The sequence below is a fragment of the Rhynchophorus ferrugineus genome, unplaced genomic scaffold (genome assembly GCF_030347505.1).
Source record: "Rhynchophorus ferrugineus isolate W39M unplaced genomic scaffold, kcgeb_rfMv2 rfM2, whole genome shotgun sequence".
In the NCBI taxonomy this organism is placed as follows: domain Eukaryota; kingdom Metazoa; phylum Arthropoda; class Insecta; order Coleoptera; family Curculionidae; genus Rhynchophorus; species Rhynchophorus ferrugineus.
In genome coordinates, this window is record NW_027472581.1 from 50556871 (window position 1) to 50573633 (window position 16763).

General features: G+C 29.1%; 4 protein-coding genes across 7 annotated transcripts; 3 read left to right on the forward strand and 1 right to left on the reverse strand.

Annotated features, from left to right (window-relative positions):
- The first annotated feature begins 2579 nt into the window (after window positions 1-2579).
- Nse4 (SMC5-SMC6 complex kleisin component Non-SMC element 1) lies at window positions 2580-4326 on the forward strand. 2 transcript variants are annotated; one of them, XM_076395921.1, is made up of 5 exons: window positions 2580-3044; window positions 3169-3398; window positions 3451-3862; window positions 3916-4031; window positions 4090-4326. In XM_076395921.1, the coding sequence occupies exons 1-5, from the start codon at window positions 2963-2965 to the stop codon at window positions 4135-4137; spliced, it is 888 nt and encodes a 295-aa protein (XP_076252036.1). In that variant the 5' UTR covers window positions 2580-2962; the 3' UTR covers window positions 4138-4326. The 2 variants fall into 2 exon arrangements, with proteins under 2 accessions (XP_076252036.1, XP_076252037.1); XM_076395922.1 differs by having other exon boundaries at window positions 2596-3048.
- Window positions 4327-4464: 138 nt separating this feature from the next.
- Window positions 4465-5663, reverse strand: LOC143191132 (dnaJ homolog subfamily C member 25 homolog). Its single transcript, XM_076395920.1, has one exon. It carries the CDS (start codon window positions 5559-5561, stop codon window positions 4557-4559), a length of 1005 nt encoding a protein of 334 aa, XP_076252035.1. The 5' UTR covers window positions 5562-5663; the 3' UTR covers window positions 4465-4556.
- Window positions 5664-5763: 100 nt separating this feature from the next.
- Window positions 5764-6973, forward strand: LOC143191135 (protein FRA10AC1 homolog). 2 transcript variants are annotated; one of them, XM_076395924.1, is made up of 4 exons: window positions 5764-5880; window positions 6015-6332; window positions 6395-6554; window positions 6614-6973. In XM_076395924.1, the coding sequence occupies exons 2-4, from the start codon at window positions 6054-6056 to the stop codon at window positions 6886-6888; spliced, it is 714 nt and encodes a 237-aa protein (XP_076252039.1). In that variant the 5' UTR covers window positions 5764-5880; window positions 6015-6053; the 3' UTR covers window positions 6889-6973. The 2 variants fall into 2 exon arrangements, with proteins under 2 accessions (XP_076252039.1, XP_076252038.1); XM_076395923.1 differs by having other exon boundaries at window positions 5867-5986; window positions 6042-6332.
- Window positions 6974-7078: 105 nt separating this feature from the next.
- Dark (Death-associated APAF1-related killer) lies at window positions 7079-16262 on the forward strand. 2 transcript variants are annotated; one of them, XM_076395919.1, is made up of 14 exons: window positions 7079-7403; window positions 7458-7658; window positions 7717-7907; window positions 7972-8201; window positions 8260-8479; window positions 9319-9865; window positions 9929-10119; window positions 11371-11491; window positions 11788-11962; window positions 12900-13521; window positions 14678-14939; window positions 14995-15669; window positions 15732-15898; window positions 15950-16262. In XM_076395919.1, exons 1-14 carry the CDS (start codon window positions 7278-7280, stop codon window positions 16167-16169), a joined length of 3948 nt encoding a protein of 1315 aa, XP_076252034.1. In that variant the 5' UTR covers window positions 7079-7277; the 3' UTR covers window positions 16170-16262. The 2 variants fall into 2 exon arrangements, with proteins under 2 accessions (XP_076252034.1, XP_076252033.1); XM_076395918.1 differs by having other exon boundaries at window positions 7972-8197; window positions 8256-8479.
- Window positions 16263-16763: the final 501 nt, after the last annotated feature.

Here is a 16763-nt window from a genome sequence, read left to right on the forward strand (position 1 = left end):
TATAATTTAATTCCTTTTTACAGATCCACAGAACATTCAAATATAAAATTAATTTTAATTCCTTTAAAATGTAATTATTCATTACATGTTAATAGTATTCACTAATTATTTTTTCCTTTTTTTTTAAGTTATTACGTGAAGGAATATATACATCCCGTCCCGTTTTTCCAACTGTAAGAAAAATTTTAACTTATCCAAGTCCAAATTACCTCCGTCCTCCCCATTCACGCAATTTATACAGCAAAGAATTCGTACTAGGTATATAAAAAAAAATTCGGTATATGGATTTATCCATATTTTCTGAAAAAAATATCGTTATTTTGGGCCGATATATAAATATATCGATATTTTTTTAGCCGATATTTTTCAGAATAGATTTAATATAATTTTTCGAGAAAATTACAAAAAAATTAAATTTGTTTTTGGTTAATATTTCACTATTTTTATTTTTTCTTAAAAATATCGATATATGTTTTTTTGTAAAATATCCATATCTTTTATATGTATTGGAAAAAATATCGATATTTTTGTCCTCCGATACGTGGATATATCGTTATTTTTTAAAAAATATGGATATATGGAAATATCGTTATTTTTTTGGTGGCCTACACCCGTAATTCGTACATCTTCGACTGTGTACTGTGTAAGGTTGGGAACAATCGACTGAAAACAGTCGAAACAGTCGATAGTCGCAAAACAATCGATAGTCAAAAAAATAGTGACCGGAAATATTAATTACTATTTTCAGTCAAATGCACGCTTCGACTGTTTTTTTTTCATTCGTGATGTCAGACGAAAATGTACGAATTCTTGTTTGTATAATATGTGAGATAGGAAAGGACGGAGATAAATGCTTGGAGCAGGTAATTTTAAATGTCTATATTCTCCAATGGTAGTATAAGTGAGACAGAGAAGTATATATATATATATATATATATATATATATATATATATATATATATATATATATATATATTCATTCTCATGATAACTTAAAAAAAAAGAAAAAAAATACTAATTTCTATTATCATGTAATAAATAATATAATTTTAAAGGAAGTAGGATTACTTTTATACTGAATGTTCTGTGGATGTGTAAAAAGGAATGGAATAATAACACCACAAATGTTTTATCGTGTTTTAATATATTAATTGCTATTTTTACATATATTACATATATTATAACATAGTATAATAAATATAAATAGCACAATATAACTTAAATAAAACCTAAGAACTAATGATTTTCAATAACCATAACTACTAAATAAAATGTAAAGGTATGATGGGTTTGCTAAAAATCCAATGGGTTTTCTAAACGCCCAAAAAATGGAATTTCCAAATACTGCTAAATCTGTAAAGTTGCTGCAGTACTTGGAGTAATTACTTCTTTCATTCTAGCCATTTTTTTATCAAAATATCTCCAGATGTCAATACATCCTTGGTCAGTAGTTTTGTCTTGAATTTCGAATTGTGGAACTATATTTGTATTTTTTGAAGTTAGAATGGAATATACCTCTTTTGTAATAACTTTTTGTATCGCCTCAGCATTATTTGCAATACCAAATCCTTTTTTAACCAAAAGCTTTTTTAAATCTAGGATCTAAAAATGTGGATGTCCCGCATATCGTATTCATTTCTAAAATTGCCAGTCTTTTATTGATGACATCTAATAGACAATTTTGTCATTTTTTCCCCATTCACTTGTTAAAATCCTGGATTTGATAGAATGTTGCAGTCCTCTTATTAACCCTATAATTAAAGACATCGTTGGAATATGTTTCACCAGATAACTCGGTGGTCATTATTTCAATGGGTTTTAAAAGTTGAACACATTCTATTAAGATAGTCTGTTCGTTAACAAATAAAAACTGTGGTGCACTTCTTAATAGCCAACAAAATGTGAAAGTACAGTTTTCCTATCAGAAAATGTATTTATTACAAATATTTAATATACTTTATTCAAGAGGTGAATATGAATATTTTTAAAAGAAATTTAACAACTCCTACTGTAAAAAACTCTTCAAATCTTTTGGATCTATGCAATTTCTGAAACCTTTGTAACCTAATTTTAATTTTCACGATTTTAGGAAAAAAGTTTCGACAAACAAGAGGTTTGAACAAAAATCCTGAAAGTTTATCAAAAAAGTATTACCTATTATACCAGTCCAAAGTATTACCTATTATGCCAGTCAAAAGTATCTTACTATTTATCATTTACAATTTTATTTTTTTCCCTCGAAAACTAGCTTTCCAAAATGCTGCTATATTAATTTACAATATATAGTTATTCACAAGCAAACTACAAAAAAAAAACATAAAACTACATATATTATATATAAATCTATATAAGCATAAATTGAGCGCATTACTTTCTCATTAAGGTCGCGATAAGGACGACACAGTCACCGAAAATAGCAACTAAAAGTAAACGGCTGAAACAGTCGATAGTAAATAGTAATAAAATCAGTCGGACCGAAAGTAACATCTGAAAACAGTTACTAGTAAAAACAGTCGAACCAAAAATAGCGACTGAAATAATCGATAGTAAAAAGTAGTCAATTACTGAACAGTCGATAGTCGATTTCAGTCGATTGTTCCCAACACTAATACTGTGCACTTGAAAAAACAATTTCTATTTCCAGTGCCTAGTCAATTTTTTGACTATCGGCTGTTTTGACAAGTTCTCTGTGTGTAATTCCCAACACTAAATATAATAGTTCGAAGAGCATTTTTTCTATAAAGAGCATATTTGGCAACGCCGCACGACTTCCACAAAATATTGAGAATTCCTCTGTGTTTGGTGCGTTAATCACAGAACATTAACACAAAACCATAAAGCATTGAGTCTGTATATTTTGTGGTGTTAATCTGGTGATGTTAGTTACTTCTGTACTCAAATAAGTCTATTTATTATTTAGAATTTTTATTTACCTACTTTATCCACCATTACCATATTTAAAATGCAAAACGAAGATCTACGTAAAGATACAATAGAAAGAAAAACACGTTATAGAGACCTTTTAAATAAAGCAGATGCAATTAGTACGTAAGTTTTTAACAATATTTATATACCCCAAAATTATATATATATATATATATATATATATATATATATATATATATATATATATATATATATATTAATATATATTAATGTTGTTTTTAGTTGAAAGTGATAATATTGACTTAACAACAATTGATGAAATAAGCGATATTTTGCAGAAAGTTGATGCATTAAATTCTGAAATTGATATAAAAGAGAGAGGTGGGAATGCCCATGAAACATTATTGGATTGTTATGTCTTAACATCAGCTAGTTCTATTTTAAAAAGATGTATACAAACTGTAAATATATCCACAACCCCCTATATTTCATCAGAATTTTCATTAGGAATTGTATGAAATTTGTTTAAATTAATTTTTTAAATTATATTTTACATCATTTTAGATCTCTAGTATTAAAAATGATGGTAAAAACTTTAAACCTATGAATTATATGAAGGTATTTAAATCGGCTAAAGACCTGCCCCCATGTATCAAACACTGTAGTTCAGTTTATGGTTTATATGACCCTAATAACTTACCTAAACCAAAGCAGAAGAAACAGAAAGAAAAAATAGAACAAGAGATAATCCAAAAGAAGGCACCAGAAAATATTTTAATCGCAGAAAATGAAGAGGAAGGTATTGAAGGAATTGTTATGGTTTTCTTTGAAGTTTTAAAAAATGCATATGCCAAAAATAATCAATCACCAATCAATTATTACGATTATATAATTGATACAAGTTACTCAAAAACTATTGAGAATATGTTTTACTTTGCGTTTCTTGTGAGGGATGGGAAAGCTTTTTTAGATTTGAGTATGTAATATAGACACTGTATTTGCATGAACTGTATCAGAACAAATTTTTAGATGTAAAGGGTATACCTGTAATAAAACCAATGAGTAGTAAGGAATTGACGAGTTTTCGAGATGAAGGTGGTAAAAATACACAGCTTATATCTTCTATCAGTATGGATATTTGGGAGGTAAGAAATTTTAGTCAATTTTAAAATAGTAATAATTGTTCATTTCTCTTTATTTTAGGAACATAAAAAAACTGGTTTGTTGCAACAATATAGAGAAGCTTCTTAAATATTTAAATCGCAATGAAAAACAACCCTCATCATTTACAGTGCTGACATCTATTTAACATTTTTATGTTACATATATAGTATAAGTATAGATTCTACATTTTTAATCATATGACATACCTTAGATTTCTACAAATTTTTATAAATATTTATGTATTATATATATAAAGTAAAAACAATATTAAGGTTTTATGTAATATTTATTAATACATGCTTATAATTGCACTCCCCCTTTTCTCTAGTGTCACTGTCAAAAGAAAACTTATTAAATTCTACAATTCATATATTTTCTCACATAAAATTATCAGAAGAAAAGATAAATAAATACTTTTACTAGGTATAAATTTTTATTAGTTGTACATACATAAAATAAATTAAAAAAAATAAAATAATTTATTTAATATCACACTGATATGATAACTAAGAATCATCAAAAGTCATCCTTCCAATTCCATGATTCTTAACATATCGTCTGTATTGTTTGTAACGATTATTTTCAGCCAATTGTTTCTTGGTTTCTTCTTCTTGCTCTTTAAACCACTGTTCAAATTTTTCTTTTATCCATAATTCTTTATTTAAATATTCTTGCTTGGTCCCTTCTTCTTGGCTATTGAATTGGTTTTCTCCCATTTTAAGATATTTCCTTATAATGTATAGCTTTTCTTCTTCACTAAAAGGTTGCTGGCAGATATTATGTCTCCAGATCCATAATATGTACCAGTAAATATAACTAATTACTGTGTAAGGTAAAATAAGTAGTTGGATCCAGAGAAGGTCTGTTATTCTTGGTTTGGCATATGCCCCTTTTATATCCATTTTCTCTTCTATTACTTTCTTAATAATACGTTCCATTTCTTCTTTAGAGATCTTTTGTTTTCTTGAGCCCCTCTTATTGCTATCATGTATAACTCCTTCTTGTTTTGCAATATCTAGAGCACGATTTCGATATTTTGGTACAGTGCTAAAATATGTTATTGCACTATCATACCTCTGCCAGCCTGAATAATACTGGATAAATGATATCACAGATATTGTAACTACAAGCACAATTCTAACGTCCACTTTTGGAGCTACTCTCCGTTTGTAATATCTGTAATAATGGGCATAGTACTCATCAGGATTATCCAACATATAATCATAATCCATTCGACTCTCATCATCTTTTAAAATTTCATATGCGTTAGCTAGTGCTTTAAATTGCTCTTCTGCTTTTTCCTTTGCTTCTTTATCTCTATGTAAGTCTGGATGGTATAATTTGGCCAAACGTCTATAATTTTTGGATATATCAGTTTTCGCGGCTTCCCTTGTAATTTCCAAAACATCATAACAATTTTGTTTACCGCAATAGATGCCTTCCAAAAGTTGGGCTTCGGCTACACACAAGAAGCAAACATGATATAATAAAATTGTAAATAATATCAGCATTTTGGCACGTTGTTTAAATTGTCTTTGATAATTTTCAAGTAGAAAGCCACGTTTAAATATACGATGTCAAGACATTTTCTTAAGAAAATGTAGGCAACATTGTTGCCAAATAATAAAATAACCAATTATATATAACAGATATATTTTAAAGTAGTATTAACATGCAACTATATATTAATTTTGTAGTTGTATTATATATTTAAATTCCTTGACTTGTTAATCGATTAAAAGCCACAAAATACAGTTTCTTTAAAACACCAATATCCCTGTATAGGGGATTTTATGTCCTCTGGTGAGGTGGTAATTTTTTCTATGGGTGGTAAGTAAAATGAGATAACCATAGAAAAAGATAACCTTCAATTAGAAAAAAAGAAGAAGTCGTAGAAGAGGGTTTAATCAGATTTAATTTTTGTTTAAAAAAATACGTAATTATAGTGTTTCTTTTTGTTATAGTGTAATCTTTGTTAGGATTAATTTTAGTAAAGTATAATAATGAATTTAAGAAGTCAAATGAGATATCTCAACTGTTATGAATTGCACAAACTTATTGTTAATGAGTATATCTTAAGAAAATCAGAAGATATAAAATCTTTAAAAAGGGACACATCAAAAGATCGAAATGATTATCACGTCATTAAAGAAAATCATAAATTTCTTTGGAGACATCATGAAATTCCTGGTTCATGGGAGGAACAGTTTGCTAAAAAATATTATGAGAAATTATTTAAAGAATATGCTATTGCAGATTTGAGCTTTTTCAAAGATAATAAGGTAAGTCCTACATAGAAATATATTTTTAATTTTGCAGCAGTGCATATGTCAATTTTAACAAGATAGCACTACGTTGGCGAACTGAACAGGAAGTAGTGGTAGGCCGAGGACAATTTACATGTGGCAACAAGCATTGCAAAGAAAAAGATTCTCTTCGGACATGGGAAGTAAATTTTGCTTATGAGGAACATAATGAAAAGAAAAATGCGTTAGTCAAGTTGCGTATGTTTTTTTTATATATATATTAATATTTCACTGGTAAATCATATATATCTTCACAGGCTTATGTCCACCATGTTCAACAAAATTGAATTATCACAGCAAAAAACGTGAAGTAAAGAGAATAAAGAAAACTGCTAAAAGAGATATCCCAAAAAATAAAAATAATGTTAAACCGATAGTGAATGTTAATTTAGACCCAGCTAAAGAGATAAATGCATCATCATCTAATTGTGATAATCCAGAAAATACTGACAAGTGGGAACACCAAAAAATTGAAAATGAAAAATCACGTGAAGATGAAATGGAAGAATACTTACAAGATTTGTTGCTGTAATAAATAAAAATTGCAATTTGGTAAAAATAAAATGTATTTAACTTTAGTGTTTTACAAAAATAAAAACTTTTCCCTTATCTATATTTTATAATATTCATTTCATTAAGATATATACCAAGTTGGTATGTATGAAAATGAATTTGCTAATTGTAAATATGTGTGTATATAATTGATTGTTTTGTTAAGAAGAGAATTGTTTTATGTACTGGTATTTAGTAAGGTTATGATTTTAACGTATAGTATATTTAGTAGGCTAGCGGGTTTTTTCTCTTTAAATGTGTACAAAATATGTAGGAGTATATAAATGCACCACTATTTTGTGTTTAAAATATTTTTATGCCATAAAATTAATTTGAATAAAGGGAATATTCTTACTATAAATTTAAAGAATGGCGGATTTTACAATATCTGAAATTACCCATTATGCTTCAGTTATTGATACAAGTAAATTCATTGATTTTGCTATACAGCTAGGTGTACTCGACAAGAAGGCGTACTGTGATATTTCTTTTTTGGTAACTGTATTTTTTAATTAATTCTTTCTACTTGACTAGTTCTTTCCATTGTAGTCTAAAAAACAACAACTGAACGTAATATTTAACAAAATTGCTGAAAAGGGATCCCAGTATATTGATCTTGTTCATAAAAGATTAATGCGTGATTTTCCAAATATTAACGAAATTATTGAAGATGATTACAAATTCAATAAATGTCTTGTGCAAGGAAGTATCCCTAAGTTACCATTTTATTATGTTAATAGGGAGTTTTTAGTAAATATTCATATGGAATATTCATGGAAGGATTATCGCAATATATATTTTATTGTAGACCAATAAGCTAAAAAGGTCATTAGAAACTTTACAACTTGGAGAATCATTGGTAATTCATGGAATGGTGGGATATGGAAAATCATGTTTAGTAAATGCAGCATTACGAGATAAGCACTTGGCAAAACATTTTGATTACCAAATATTTTGGATAAATTTTGAAAATATTAATCCAGAAGATAATTTACTTTTGTCAGTAGAGTTCTTATTTTTTTATAGTATGAAAGTATAAATAAATGTATTATTGCATCTTCAGGCTCAACAGAAGGATTTGTGAGTTACTCAATTTGCCAAACTCTTGTGGATCCCCCAAAGATAATTTGAGAAAGCTGTTCCAGTCTTCTATAGATCTTAAGAATGCCTTATTGGTACTAGATAATGTTAATGATAAAGATATAATACATGTATTTAACTTAGGATGGAAGAGAGTGATAACCACACAACTTAAGGATATTATAAAGGAATGTGACGATCATATAGAAGTTAGTCTTCTAATAGAGAGATAATACTTAAACCTTTGATTATTTTCGGCGTTTTAAGGTAGATAAAGGTTTTCTATGGAAAGATGTGCTTAAGATGTTTAAGAGATCTCTCAGTACTAATGAAATATTTGAAGAAGAAGCCTTACATATTTATAATTCTTGTAATGGTCATCCCGTGGTTATTAATATGATATGCCAATATTTGTGGAAAAACAGACATTCTAAAAATGACAGAGATTTATGGCTCAATATTCAAGACAAATTATTAACTGGTGATTACATGTAAGTGCCTTGTTTTATTTTGAACAGTTTTTTTAATATCTTAACTAAGTTCACACACCTTTGTCAAAAGATTACTGCTGATCTGTTATTTTTTTATGTTTTAATGTTGATATAAAAATGTTAGAAAACACTCTACCCTAATAGTAAGACTTGTTTAGGTATGATTAGCGAACCTAATATATATAATTCAATCAGTATTGTAATGTTATTTTGTTGGTCCTTGATAGCAAATAACTATGGCAAGTTACACAATTGATCCAAATCCAAAATATAATCTGTTATTCTTAGAAGTTCAAATGTTGTATCCATTTTGTGTTATGTTTGTTTATATATGTAATTCATGATGTTCAGTTTGGTAAACAATTAGCCAACACCTAGAATTAAAGAAATGCTTAATTGAGTATTTGGAGGATGATTCCAATTTTAATTGAACAACTACAAGAATAAGGGGGTTTATCAGATGGCAATGCATCCACAAAAAATTACTGTTTGGTGCTAATTTTAGGTCGGCGGTAGAAAAGATCATGAAGCATATTTTTTCCTTATCTTTTCGTATAGAATGATAATAACTACATAGCGTTTCAGTAAGACAAGGCATCGCGTTTTACATGGCAATGCCGCAATGTATATAAAGGAGCTTGTAGATTGTGCAGTACAGTACATAACATAACATATAAAAGGCTTTAAGAACTGCCAAAGATTGTACATTCTGCTTAAATCATTTGGGGATAATATCATAATACAATCTATCTATGGCAGACCCGACATGCATTAATATATTGTACAAATTAACTTTATCTTTTTGTATGTTTTAATGTTATAATTAATATTATTTGTAGGTTGGACCATCAAAGCACACTTTTAAGTGATATTTACAGAAGACTGAAAACATCCATTCGTCAACTATCACTTGAAAATCTAATATCAAAATTTTATGATTTGGCTATATTTCCCATTGACGTTAATATACCGTTGACGGTGTTACAGATCTTATGGAACTTGCCAGAGTTAAATGTTAGAAACATTATGAGTACTTTTTGTGAAAATTCACTCATAGTTCAGTCCTACTGTGAGAAGAATGGAAAATATGTTTACGCCATCCACAAAGTGCTAGCATATTACTTAAAAAGCGAATTCAAGGACCAACTTCAAATAATTAATCGGCAGTTGATTGCAGGGTACCATAGATTGACTCGTGGAGACTTTCAATTGCTTCCAGATGATAACTACAGTTTTTGCTTTCTTGGGTATCATCTGGCTCAATCACATCTTGATGCATTTTCTATCTATACAGATTTGTTATTTTTGGAGGCATATCTGAAAAAGGCGGGTAAATACAATGTTCTAAATGATATGGATACTTTTCAACGATTCTACACAAATATGGTATAATCAGTTTTTGTATTGTTTATTTTATTTTCAGCTAATTTAATTAGTAATTTGTTTCAGTTTGACCATGATGTTCTTGTATTGCAATCTAGAAGATTTACGTTGTTGAAAGATTTGATCAATAAATTTGGTTCTATCTTATACAATTTTCCAAATATTGATATTATTCAGTATGTTTTTCAAGATCGTGCACAAAACTGGCCAAGCTTGCCAATAGAAAGAACAAATAATCGCTTACTTTTTAAATTTTTGTAAGTTACTTGAATATCTATTAATTTATTGAGTATTACATTTATATCTATACACTGCTATGCAAAAATATCATTCATTATTTCTATATTATTACGAAATTTGTAATTATGAAGTGTCTTGTGTAGTCCATGGCTGAAGTAACACCTTTTTCATTAAATTAACTAATGATGATGAACATATTTGTGGTTGTTGCAATGAAATAGAGTATACATTAGTTATTTATGCAACTGAAAAAAAGCAAAAATGACAATTCAGTATTAATTTTAATTTTCATATTATTTTCCTCTAATTACAATTTGTACCGTCCTAAGCACAATTCAGAGAAAATATTTGTATTTGAATCCATCCTGCTTAAGCTATATTATCCATAACCTTACCATAGAATCAGGAGCTGGATTTTAAATTCGTTTAGATTTGTTTGAGTTTAAAGTGACCAGTGAAACGACGCATAATTTTACACCATAAGAGTTATAGTTAGATTTTATTATAGTTATTTTGTTAGTTATATCTTGGATTTAATTATCATTAATCTGTTTTGGGGTAATTAGTTTATATATTGGATATGGAAATATGCTATTGGTCATGACTGAAATTATACTTAGTATTGGCCTATTTGTGCCCTGTATGTTTTGTTTAGTTTGCAGTTTATACCTATTGACAAATCTAATGGCTTTATTAACCGAGATACCGTTGATCGTTCGTAACCTTCATATTTAAGTAATATTTGGCTATAGAAGGTAATACTACAGCATGAAAAAAATCGATAATAGCTCGAATGTCGAAGAAAGGAGATAGTTAAGATAGATGACAACTACCGGAGAATAATTCTTCTATTAATTGTTTTAACATCTTTATTCTTTTGACAATCGGGTCGGATTAACGATTCAGAAGTCACATATGGCAATTATAACCAGTTGGGCAGCTTTGAGCTAAAATTATTTCTTAAACAGCTTTCAGACTGCACACTACAGTACGCCTGTGGTGTTTAAGACAGATGCGTTGGATAATTGTTATATAGCTGATTAGTAACTCATGGAGTGTTAAAAGGTTGCCGAGGTCTATAAATCTTCGAACTTTTATTTAAGTGTTGAATAGCATTAGACACAAAGAAATTTCTTATTAACCAAATGTTAAAAATTATTATCGCAAGTTAAAATTGAAATACAATTTTTATAAGAAATACACATTTTTTCCTAGCAGTGTATTTGACATTAATTTTCATTTGTTGAATTTCTTAACGAAACTTTTAGAACTCCATTTGATGAAGAGCTGAAGGACTATGAAGAAATTCGCATGTCTGAAGATATTAGTTGTGCAGCTTTTACAACTTTAAATTATATTTTAGTTGGTTGTTGTCAGGGATCTATAAAGGTACGCCTTGAACATGCTTTAGGTTTTTTTTAAGGAAAAATTATTCTTATCTAGAAAATACATATAAAAAGACGAGAAAAAATACTTGGCTTTACCTACTTTACATGGCATGAACTATTTGCTGATTTATTTTTGAAACATTAGTGCAGCGTATTCGAGTATGTCATTCAATATAACTATTCATGATTTGTTTAAATTCCAAATAACAACAACGGTTACCACAAATACATCTAATCTATATATATATCGAGACATAACAAAAATACACGTATGTTTAATGATTGATGATTTTGCAGTTATTTTATGGGTTGCAAAATAAAGAGATCTGCACATTTTCGGGACATTCATCGTCGGTGAAAAAACTGGTTGTTAGTCCCGATAAAAAGTATTTCTTGTCAATAAGCGACGATGGGTTGATGATTTGGAAACTACCGTTAAGTATTAAACCATGTACTGAAGGTGCTCTTTCATGTGAGTAGTTATTAGTACATCATTCATTAAGTCTCCGATCTAAGTAAAATATTTCTTAATGGAAATTCTTAATTTTAATAATTAACATAATCTTCGTTAGGAGAGGTACATCTATTTCAACGTCTTTAACTTTTTGATGCTTTTTTTACTTAACAGTTTTATTTTCTGAAACAACTGTTGCTTTTGGGCCACGGGTTAGTCTGAGGCATTGAAAACATTAATAAAACTAAAAGAAACGAAATGATGTGTATGTCAAATATAGTATATTTAAATATCGAAGTAATAGTATCGGTATCTTCAATTATGTATGTTCACATCGTATTGACGTATTTTCTTTACACTCTATATTATATACTACATTTTTTACATTTTTTCGCACCACATTCATCCTAAATATTCCTTGTACATTCGGAATCTTGCAGTTGTTGCTCCAAACATGCACAATAGTCCCAGTAATCATTCCATATTCTTACTAATTAATTTACTAAATTAAACTAATTGATTGATATTTAACTAGTATTGATATATACATGTCATATTCACAAAACATAACATATTCTACAAAAGAATTAGATAGAAGAGGTAATTAGTTACATTTTATATACTGTGCTGTTATGTGAGCTTTAAAAATACCTTATGCTGCTAATTTTGTTTAATTTTTTAATCTCGCCGTTACTGATAAAATACTAGTGTTTTGTTATTTTTTATGAGTATAAAACTTTCATAAACGAATATATGAAATAAATAAGTCAGTACAACTTAATATAGATTATCGAAAGGCGCACGGGCAGAACTAGCAAATTATATATTATGTTTTGTTCACTTTCCTGTGGTTTCTATTCAGAAATTATATGTATCTGACAATTTTAATAGTGTATGTGTCACTCCGAATACTTATCGAGTGTTGTTATTATAATTTTTATTTTATTTCATACAGACATACCACAAATTAAACAGTCCAATTGGAAAGATTTTTTTTGCCCTGAAAACAGCCAAACCTATTGGCCAAAGAAGACGTTCAAATTAGAAGACGACGAATTGGTCACTGCTGCATTTTATGAGGAATTTTCCAAATGGCCTTATATAGTTACTGGATCGAGTCAAGGATGCTGCACAATTTATGATATAAGGACGGGCATGATAGTCTTAAAGCCTTTGGTCGTCAGTAGTGAATTGACTTGCGTATGTCTCACCCGCAAAAAATTAATTTTCAGCTATGATATTTTAATCGAGATTCGTGGTATCAGCATTGGGGACAATTCTTCTTATGATGGAAGTTCTATGACGTTGTTTAATGATGATAATGTAATCGACTTTTTCTACTCAAAGCAGCATATGTTGTCTGTTAGTTCAGGGTGTATACACGCGTGGAATCTGAATTTTTCGGACTCGAGCAATAAACAGTTATACAAATTCAAGAGCGCTTTGAAGGCCAAGCGTTATGTTAGTAGTGTTCTAACCAAAGATTCGAAGTATCTGCTGTTGAACACTGATATTGGCGCTATCTATATCTGGGACACTATCAAAAGAGAAACTGTTACAGAATTTAAAATTGAAGGGTAAGTACATTTTTTAATTTTTGGTCATTTTATTACTTGTTTTGTCTTATTATGTAATATAAAAATATTTGAATGGTTTATTGAAGACTCGATTGTAATATTTCCTTTCTTCCATATACAGCATTTTAGAGAAGCAAACATTCTTGTGGTTTAACCTATTCGACTTTCGGCTTCGACTATTACTGCAGCAGTAGTAATAGTTTTTCTTTTCCTGTAGTAATATTGACAATAGCAGGCGATCCGTCATAGATATACATCTCCTTGGCTCTGATCTCAAATGAATTTGATAAATCACTTATTATTCTCATGATTATGGAACATGTTTAGCTTCCAAACCTCTATTTGGACTAAATCCTACCTGCCGACCTGAATTTGTTTTTTCGCCAGCTCAGTGAATTTTTATTTGTATGATTTTCATATATACTTTTCCGCCATAGGAGACTTATGGCACGATAGTTTTTACAAGGTTTACTAACTCGTTTCTTAAATATTGGTACAATTTTTTCAATTCAGACAATATTTCCTCCGATCTCTATTCTCTCTATTTTGGCTCTTCATCAGAAGTTAGTGTAGAGCAGCAAGGTTTGGAAAGCAACAAGCTTATGGAATTAAAAGTTGAAGATCTCATACACATCACATACACACATTATATTATTGTTTCTAGTACTGCAGTAGAACATCTTTTTCTCTATAGACAAATATTTTACGAGTCATACGATCACCGCGGTTAGGTGACAATTTTAATATGTTTATGAAGGGCAACAATCACCTAGTTTAAAATTATGATTATTAAGAGTAAATAATTTTAATACTACATAATATAGCATTAGGTTAACGATCTTAGAGATATATATGTATAGATAGATATATATTTTTTAAATAAATATGAATTTATCTGTTTGTTTTTGATAGCTTTATGAAGGAACCCAACAAAATAAGTTTTGCAATGGTTAATTTTCAACGTTAATTGTGTTTCTTTTGTGATGTCAATAATTTTCGTATTAATGATTGATTAAGATATATTTTGGATTTAACTGTGCCTACTGATAATAATATAATTAATGTTAAATAATCCTTAATATCCCAGTTTCTACCATATATTTTATTCTTAAACTACTTAGTTATTATAAGATGTTTTAAGTGGTTTTTTGTTTAGGCACATTCGTTCGTTGGACACATCCTGTAAAGAGAATAATACCGGCCAGATTATGTTAATCAGTTCAGATAGAAAGATGTTGCAACAGTATTCAATATGTTCTGATAGTTTTAAAGGTGGTAATTCGAATACCTTTTTAAGGACGTCTCAAGTGCATTGGAAAGATAATCAAGTATATGTATTATTGGTGTCGTCTGATAACAAGATAAGGATCTATAGAGGTCTTTCCCTTATTTCTGAAACGGATACAATAAACTCAGAAGTAAGATAAGCATTTTGGCAGTATAACAAATGGTATAATTATTTGTTATTTGCAGATTACCTGTATGTGCTTTTCTTGTGGTGATTATGTGGTTTATGGTCTGGAAAATGGACAGATTTGGGTATTTAGTATTAAGGAGAGAATTTATTATATGCTCAATTCTATAGATAACAGAGGTCCCATTCGCTTTGTCGACTGTATTGAAATGACAGACTCATATCTTGTCGATAACATGAATACCTCAAGAGACTGGGATATGAACTCGAATTGCAACACTGCTAAATTCCTTGGACTAGTAATTGCGATTTGTGACGAGTACTTATCAATCCATAGTGGTTTTGAATCTCACGCTATTCTTGAACGTTTCAATCCTCCAGTTCATCTGTTTAAGAATCCCTCAGTATTTTATATGAGATCCAATTTATTTTTAATTGACCAGTACTGTAATATTTTTACGCTGGACTTAAAGAGTAGAAATAGAGGAATGGTCAAAATTAAGGGTTACAGTCACTTAAACTTCAGAATAAGTGCAATGTCATTTTGTGCCTCAAAGGGTTGTTTAGTGTTAGCAGCGTCCCGAAATGGTAATTCATTTTTGGACCTGGTCTGTATTACAGAGAGGGAAGCCACATTGATGGATTCTTGGAAAATTGAAAGTGAAGCTATATCCTGTGCAATTTCCCACGACGGTGTGTTTGTTGCAGCAGGTTTTAATGATGGCAAAATATTAGTAAATTTATCCATTTTTATTATGCAAATCAAATCATTTTATTAATTACTTTCCAATTCTAGATATGGGATGTTAGTGAACGTAAAGAACATTTTCTACCACAGTATCACACTGACTCTGTGGATCACCTGCTGTTCTCACCTAATATAAACTTAATATTAATAAGTTTAAGCTCTGTTGTGGCTATATGGAGTTTAGAATTGTTTGCTGGTCCATCTGAAGCATTTGGGTATTTAAATAATGATATATTCTGGCTAAATAACTTTGGAATATCTTTTAGATTTGAATTGTTAAGTCATTTTGATACACCTACGACACTTGTTATGGATTACAATTATTGGTGTAATAGGAAGCCCTATAAGGATGGATGTTTATTATCTTGCTTAAGATTTCATGCTAAACCTGTTTACCTATCACATTCAGGAGATTTTAGTACATTTTTTGTTATGGATGATAAAAATAAGATTTATATCTTTAAGATTGCTGATTATTCTTATTAGACATATGTTATGTATAGTATAATGTTATTCTAAGAAATAATATAAAATTATATTTTCTGTACAACTTATTAACTATAAATCTATTACTATCTATTATCTATTTTACCTTTCTGCCCTTATTGCACACTAGGATAAATTCAAATATTAAATGTTGTGTTGGTGTGTTTTTTTATATTTAATTTTCACTTTTAATACATTAGATTATTTGATGGATATCTTTAATTTAAAACAAAATTATATTACTAATCAATTGATTTTCAAAAGAGGGCTTGAACCACTGTTAGGGATGCTGATATAATGCAGTATTTTAGATAATTCATATTTGTACATCAAATGTGCAGTTGAATCAATATTTTGGAAATTACGAGTAACGTCAATAAAAGATAATTTCATTCAACCTCTGGTTAAACTTACCATTAATATTTCCCTATTAATATGCCGCGGGATTTTTTTGCAATCCCCACTATCGGTTGCAACTTGATAGTGTAAATGATGCTTAGGTGGCAGATGATCATGTGATTTTTTTACTTTTCTTTGTAAAATATGAGGAGAATATATATTCTCCTCATATATATATATATATATATATATATA

Excerpts from the sequence above, each read along its gene's own strand:
- Nse4 (XM_076395921.1), top strand. The coding sequence starts at position 2,963 with ATGCAAAACGAAGATCTACGTAAAGATACAATAGAAAGAAAAACACGT. Across the intron at positions 3,045-3,168 it reads AAATAAAGCAGATGCAATTA|TTGAAAGTGATAATATTGAC; the intron begins GTACGTAAGTTT and ends TGTTGTTTTTAG. Across the intron at positions 4,032-4,089 it reads TCAGTATGGATATTTGGGAG|GAACATAAAAAAACTGGTTT; the intron begins GTAAGAAATTTT and ends TCTTTATTTTAG.
- LOC143191132 (XM_076395920.1), bottom strand. The coding sequence starts at position 5,561 with ATGCTGATATTATTTACAATTTTATTATATCATGTTTGCTTCTTGTGT.
- LOC143191135 (XM_076395924.1), top strand. The coding sequence starts at position 6,054 with ATGAATTTAAGAAGTCAAATGAGATATCTCAACTGTTATGAATTGCAC. Across the intron at positions 6,333-6,394 it reads GCTTTTTCAAAGATAATAAG|ATAGCACTACGTTGGCGAAC; the intron begins GTAAGTCCTACA and ends AATTTTAACAAG. Across the intron at positions 6,555-6,613 it reads AAATGCGTTAGTCAAGTTGC|GCTTATGTCCACCATGTTCA; the intron begins GTATGTTTTTTT and ends ATATCTTCACAG.
- Dark (XM_076395919.1), top strand. The coding sequence starts at position 7,278 with ATGGCGGATTTTACAATATCTGAAATTACCCATTATGCTTCAGTTATT. Across the intron at positions 8,202-8,259 it reads TGACGATCATATAGAAGTTA|ATAAAGGTTTTCTATGGAAA; the intron begins GTCTTCTAATAG and ends GTTTTAAGGTAG. Across the intron at positions 10,120-11,370 it reads CGCTTACTTTTTAAATTTTT|AACTCCATTTGATGAAGAGC; the intron begins GTAAGTTACTTG and ends CGAAACTTTTAG.